Source organism: Calypte anna, chromosome 11, assembly GCF_003957555.1.
Source record: "Calypte anna isolate BGI_N300 chromosome 11, bCalAnn1_v1.p, whole genome shotgun sequence".
NCBI lineage: Eukaryota > Metazoa > Chordata > Aves > Apodiformes > Trochilidae > Calypte > Calypte anna.
The window spans coordinates 12,961,958-12,969,309 of NC_044257.1; the positions used below are offsets into that span (position 1 = coordinate 12,961,958).

Here is a 7,352-nt window from a genome sequence, read left to right on the forward strand (position 1 = left end):
ATTCTGAAACCAGTATATATAAGCTCTTTTTTCCCCCCCTTACTTCTATTGTATAGTGTCTTTTGCAACATGTAAAAAAGCCTCAAAACTCTAATTTTGTAAAACTCCACATCTATAATCTAGATCATTATAGACTAATGTTCATTGAATGATGGTACATTGACTTCACCGATGTTTGTAACTTTTCCTCTGAATTTGCCACTCAAAAATGAAAGTATGCAAAATCTTATTGGTTATATAAAATTAAGCTTCAGTTGCAAATAGGAGCTGATAATTGCAATATAGGGAACTAACCAGAGCTTCAGAACAAATCTTCATTAACTGTATGGAGTGGAAGTTACAGGTATTTCAACTTTTCAGTAGTGATACCACTCTTATTTTAACAAAAAGCAACTTATCACAGTCCACAACTATGCTTAACATGTGGTGCTTTGATTGGAATGTTTTTACCTAATTGGCCTGTGATGCTTTCTTTGCAGTCATTGTTGTGTTGTTTGTAACACTAAGAAGACACAAGAATGAACCTCTAATCATCAAAGATGATGAAGATGTGAGGGAAAATATAATACGCTATGATGATGAAGGAGGTGGAGAAGAAGATACAGAAGCTTTTGACATTGCAACTCTGCAAAATCCAGATGGAATTAATGGATTTTTGCCTCGTAAGGATATTAAACCTGATCTTCAATTTATGCCCAGGCAGGGTCTTGCACCTGTTCCTAATGGTGTTGATGTTGATGAATTTATTAATGTAAGGCTCCATGAAGCCGATAACGATCCCACAGCTCCTCCATATGACTCTATCCAGATTTATGGCTATGAAGGAAGAGGGTCAGCAGCTGGTTCCCTTAGCTCATTGGAGTCCTCTACATCAGACTCAGATCAGAATTTTGACTACCTCAGTGAATGGGGTCCTCGCTTTAAAAGACTTGGAGACCTTTACTCCGTAGGAGAAAGCGACAAAGAAACTTGACAGCGGATTACAAACTTTTTCACTGTTGACTTCATGGTCATGTAATATTCTAGGGCCACTGCTGTTAGTTAAAACTAATGTGGCTTTTTGTTTTAGAGGCAAGTTTAGCGCCAGTCATCTATAAAAACAACTACATTGTAATGTTGAACCAAAAAAAAAAAAAAAAGTATATGTTAGGAGGTTAAGTCTTGTGGAGTGTGAAGTAAAGTATGTGGAGTGTCTAGAAGTCTTTGGATATTTGATATTCACTTGACCACTCTGAAGATGGAGATTTGGATCTTTGATTATCTTCAGTGAATTGAAAAGAACAAAAAGAAATTGGTGCTTTCTTAGAAAATGGACTTGCAGGGATTTTGCTGTTGAACAGTAGGTCCTGCTAGTATGCGTAAAGCTAATGGTTTGTTTCTGCATTGCCAACAAAGATCCTGCCACAGAAATGTTAAAAGCAATATCTTGGTCTTCTTAGCAATGCTGAATAGAAATAGCATTGTAAATTCCTACTGGCTTCTGCTGTGTAGTGACCATACATTGTACATACAGTAATTGTTGGCCACGTAACCACAGACTGAATATCATCTTTTAAAATTGTGTCAAGCCTTAAAATATTCACATGTTCTTAATCCATTCCAGTGATGGGTAATAAATCCTACTATTGTGCAGAGATTCAGAGTCAGGGCTACAAAAACTTGCTTTACAAAAGTTTCTTTTTCTAGAAGAAGAATCAATCCTGTGCTTCGTCTTCTGAAAGGAAAGAAAAAACTGTGAAGGGGTATGGACTTACGTATATGAAAGAATTGCTGATTTTATTGCTAAAGATTGAATTTATTTGTTTAATCTTTGAAATAAATATTTTATTGATGTCCATTACTGCTTTTATTTATTAAGACTGATACTCTATAGCGTAAGATTATGACGAAAACTAAATTATATCCATTAATTTTTTTCTATATATAATGAATGTTTAATACATGTACATTTTGAAAAGGAAAATGAAAAATTGTTGCAGGTTAAAGCAGTAAGCTATCCATTTACAGTAGCTAAATTTTAAGAGAATGCTGGCAAGAATAAAACTTTCCCAGAGAAAACTTTTGACCGTTTTATATCTTCCTCATAAATCTAGTACCTGGTGTTTTTAATACAAGCACAAACAGCTGGAAGTAAACTGGTTCATGTGAATATTTAAACTATAGACTTTTAGAAATCCACACATAACACAGTACAGTTAAAAAACATGCTTATAGTTCTCCACTGTATTAGAGCAGGAACCAGTGTGTACATAATTTTATTGCTTACGTTATTAGCATTTCTTTTCTATAATATTCATAGTGATGCACCAGGGCTCTTGCACACAGAGAAAGAACAACACTAGAAGCTGCAAACATACTCAATTTGTAATGCAAACTTGCCATTTAGAAGTAGCAATTGTATAATAAAACTACGTATTACATGCAAATCATTTTAATTTTCTACTTTGTTTTGAAGCTATATTATTGTTTGTTTATTTACTCCATGTATTGTATTCAGAGAAACTCCTGTATTGTTTCCTACTTTGTGAAATATATTTTTATAAATATTTTTGGTGTTACTGCTTTTCTTTCAGTTTTATCTGTACACTGCTGAAAGGAATCTGACTGAATAACTTAATAGTTTGTTGAGGGATGTAGTTCCTTCAACATAATTTATTTATTATTTGAATACACTCAAAATAAGAAAGGATAATATTTGAAGCAATTTTGACAGTGTTTCCAGAATTAGATATGCAGCAGCCTGTGACCACAGGAGTTATGTGTGTCTAATTCACTGTGCCATGCTGAAAAAGAAACTCAAGCATTTTTGCTGAAGTATTGCTAGTAAAAACAATCCCCTCTCTTGAAGCTCCTCAGTAATATTTCTTCTGAAAACAAAAACAGTGTAATAAATGACCCCCAATTTTGCTTTATTTCAAAACTGAAACGTTTACTTCATGTTAGCTGTGAAATGGCTGGTTCTAATGACTACAGTTTTCTGATAAGTACTATGCTAACACAAATTCTATAATTATTGCAAAGATTTTATTGAAATTAAGGAAGTATCCAATACATTTAGTTTACTCAGTGTTAAAAGAAAATGCCTCTGAATAACTTTATCTAGCAATTTTACTATAAACACTTAAGTCATCTAAAGATAGAAAAGAAGCAGTCATCAAGTTTTAAATGAAATCAAACATATTTATGTAACAGGCTGTAACAGAAACACATTCTTAATAATCACTTGCACAAAGTGCCCTGGAGTTCTGAATTGCTGTGCCAAATCCAATGGTAGTGTGAATGGAAAAGTCCAATTTAAAACTTAGACTGAGCCAATTTCTAGTCTACATCCCACTCCTGGGAGCAAAGGAAGGAGCTGTGAGATATGGATCACATTATTGTCTATAGTCACATAAGCATTTAGGGCAAGTAGCTCTGACTATGAGTTGTAATATATACTGTAGAGTTTTGCAAAGCTCTTTTGTAGGAAAACTCACAAATGGATAACCTTCTGATTGCCTTTTTGATTGAAAGTTCCATCTGAGACCACGACAGCGTAGCCAGTAATAAGATTTCCAGGAAAAAAAAATCCCATCACTGGCACTGTAGGAGATGCAAAGCATGACAGAAATCTCATCATTGTCAGTTAAAAAGAGATGGTAGCTACTACTGGTTGGCATAGTTGTAAATTGTGCATTTATACAGGTTTCAAACATGAATATCTACAAAGCAAAGGGGAGAAAAAAATTAATGGATGTGTGATCTTGCCAATAGGGACCTGCTGTTTCTTGAACTCATTGTTACCACACCGAAGGGAAATTACTCATTCTGCAAACTAATTCCATGTACTTTGAATATAAAATTTATGTCAATACCTGTTAAAGGGTTAAATCTGGCTTTCCAATATTGCTTCTTTTTGGGCAGTGAAATTAATTCAGTATAACATTGTATTGGGTAACAGCGCTGCTTGGGAGGATTCGAATCTTATAGTTCTACATTTGACATCTAGATTTAGACATATCAATTACATTCTTTTTAGCATGTAAAATGGTAATTCGTCTTTTTCAACAACACTTAATTAACAATTGACTCATTGTAATTGACAAGGAAATGCATTAAATTAGAATTATTAATACTGATACATTTGAGAATTAAATTCTCAACTCCTTAGTGCCAAATGCCCATTGAATCCCATTGATTCTGGCTTGCCTCACCTAGCTATGCCTCACTCATTTGTCAGCACTGCTAAAGCAAATTGTCCCACACATCAAAGTTGGAATTCTAAATTTTTGGCCTGGACATTGTCCAGGGACAAAAAAATCGGCTCAGTCATTCCAAAGTGCAAGTGCTGTGAGGTGAATGTGTGTACATGTGTACTAATAACTCAAATTACCAAAGGTCTACAACATGATCTGTCCTTTGCAGTAACTGGAAGTATGTGCTATTTGTATGCTGTGACCTTGAAATCAAATCATGGAAAGCTCATTTAGACACAATACATTTTTCATCTGGTATCATTTCTACCTTTTTATCTATGATGAATTTGAAATGACTGAGAAGTATGCAGGAGGGAAAATAGCCAAAGATTTTCATTTAAATCAGCAGTTGCTGATCACAGGAGAAACATTTAACACTGTAGCAACTCCAAATACTATCAACTATGTTCAGCACAGCAGTAACAATTCTCAATCTGGAGTACAGACAGAATGGCTGCAAAACAGTATGTTCCTACAGCTCTGCTAGAGATGGATGTGCTTATTTTAATATAAAGAGAAAAATAAATCAACTATAATACATCCGTGCAGTTGTAGCTACCTACATATGTGTGTGGCAGTTTAACAGGTTGTGTGGTCATTGAATTCCAGAGGTGAATAAACAGGTTCAGAAAGCTTCTTCAATGTCTGTCCAGCTGTTGGAGACCTTGGCAGGTAACCTGTTTCTGTATCTGATTTTCTTGGCAGAAACTTTTAGTCTTAATTGAGCTACTTGACTCTTGGTCTCCTTTATCCTGCCCTTCTCTCCACTGCTTCCCCTATCCTGAGTACTATACTGTGAACAATGTTGGGAGATCATTAAGACCACTCAGCTGGTTGGAGCTGGTGCATTCAGTAACTGGAAACAAGCAAGTTGGCCAGGATAGTTAAATTTACCAAGCTCTCCTCCTTCTCTCTCATTATCCTATTTGTGTTTTTAAAAGCAAGACAGAAGAAAACAAAAGCCAAAAAAGCCTATGCATGTGCTTACTTTTCAGATGTAGTCAGAGCTCAGACAGAACAAGTTCAAGTGCTGCATAATAAAAAAAGCATGATTAGAAGCAATACAAAAACCTATCATAGGAAGACTTAGAATGAAGATGCTGGGTTACTTATACCAAAGGACTGTTTCTGTATTTCAAATTACACAGAAAAATCTAAAGCAAATGACTTTGCTTTTTAGATAACAGAAAGCATGTTCAGTACCAACACTCATGAATGAGTATTGCTGATCAAGAAAAGTGAAGTAAGGTTACTCAAAAAATATTTTTCAGGTTTGAGAAATTTTTAGCAGTGGTAGGATGTCCTCCTAAATTAAAACTTAGTAAAAGGAAGAAGAAGAAAAACAAACAAACAAAAAAAAACCCCAATGTGGAAGTATTCACCTTTTTTAGTGTTTGCTTTCAGCATGTAGCAGGTGTCATTAGCAGCAGAGAGTAAAGATGGAGCAAGGAGTGGAAGCTTTCTGTAGTCTGTCATTTAGGTAAGTTCGAGTTGTATTATTTCTACATTTGTAGACTATTTGTGCAAGATAATATTCTGGCTTTGCAGAAGGTGGAAACCAATTTAAATTGCTGTATAATTCACTGTGATGGGTTTTGTAATCACACAGGAAAATGAGTCTAGCTGCAGTATTATACAATACTGATACTGGACTGTATGCTGCAGAACCAGTGCCTCTTCAAATAATGTCATAGTATTCTAAATGAGAAAATATAAAAGCCCTGACAATGCTTTTTGTGCAACTGCAACTAAGACATCTTCCAAAATGGCTAATAAAAGCAAGCTGAAGCACAGAGCTTCTGACAGTCTTGTAAATGTGCTCATTAGCATTACAACACAACTGTTATTTCTCTTTTTTAGCTACCCACCCCTCTCACCTCTCCCCACTGCAAAATTTAAACCATGGAAATTAATAAAATTAAAATTTCAGCCTTCTCTTCAGAGGGAATATGTAATAATTTATGAAATTCCCTTTCTTCTTCAACTATCTCAGACACTCGCTTGAATGAAGTCTCTGTGAGGATGAGAGGCAGGTAGAAGGAATGAGTAGAGGTTACCTGTACATGAATGGCAAAAGCCTTTATGCTACAAGGGCAGTAATACCATTGTCAAAATAAAACCTGGGAATTCTTCAGTCTCTTTAGACATTCTTAATAAGTTTCCTATATTTTATCAAACAATTATATAATGAAAGAAAATATAGGTACTAAAAAAGACATGCAGAATGAGAATCCAGTCTTGGTTCAGGGTCTCAACAGTAGATAACAGGTAAGAGGACAGATGATTCTGTAGCTCAGTAGCAGATTATTTTGGCAATACATATGACCTCCCTCCTTCACACAGCTAAGGGTTTTTGTAGCAGCTATCAAAATCTGTAGGTTACCCAGGGCAGGAGGTTATCCCAGCCTCCTACCAGCCAAGTTCCATGGCAAAGTGGGGAAGGTGGCCAAGATGGTAATCTTATAGAGAGGTAGATGTAGCTTTATGGTCTTTGTAAAAAGTGTCTTAATACAATCTTCTGTAGTGAAATGAGGCAACCAGGTGCCACTAATTACCAGGTAATGGGCGTGAGCTTGTGTTAAGCCCACCTGTGCCTGATTAGGGCGGGCCCCAACTGCGCATGAGCAGGATTAAGGGGCCAATAAAAGGTGAGCTTCCAAACACAGGCTCAGCTCACTCCAGAGCAAGCCAGCAGAGAGGTCAGTTGAATTTGGAGCAGTAGCACCGAGCCAGGCAAACCAGTCCTGAGGGCAACAGACTAAGAACACTTTTTGTGCACTTCTGCTGGAACACCTGTTGGACCTCAGAGCTCCGTGCCCTACAAGAGGTTTGTCTTGCAACAATCTTCCAGTAGGCACTGCTTTCCTTTCGATTTCTGCAGTTTCAGGTGTTGCCTGTTTCAAGCTGTAGCAATCCAGTATAACCTGCTATACTGAATAAAGACAGGATAGTGTTGGGTAAAATGTCATTGCAACAGAGCAGGAGATACAATTAATCCTTGCAGAAAAAGGTCAAGCATGAATCATCAAATGCTGTAGTTTTTTAATGGATATTTTCCAGCCTTTTTTTTTCATATGAAACAGTTGCCGTTATTTTACGTTATGTAATGTTTTTTCC

General features: G+C 36.0%; 1 protein-coding gene across 4 annotated transcripts in view; it reads left to right on the plus strand.

The window, feature by feature from the left end:
• The window catches only part of CDH8 (cadherin 8), a 140,640-nt gene extending 138,918 nt beyond the window's left edge, over positions 1 to 1,722 (plus strand). For 3 of the 4 annotated variants that reach the window (XM_030457619.1, XM_030457620.1, XM_030457621.1), the window contains one exon: positions 480 to 973. In XM_030457619.1, the coding sequence (XP_030313479.1) occupies positions 480 to 973 (494 nt within the window). Of the gene's footprint in view, positions 1 to 479 lie in introns of all 4 variants that reach the window. The other variant, XM_008491636.2, reaches the window with a different exon arrangement.
• Positions 1,723 to 7,352: the final 5,630 nt, after the last annotated feature.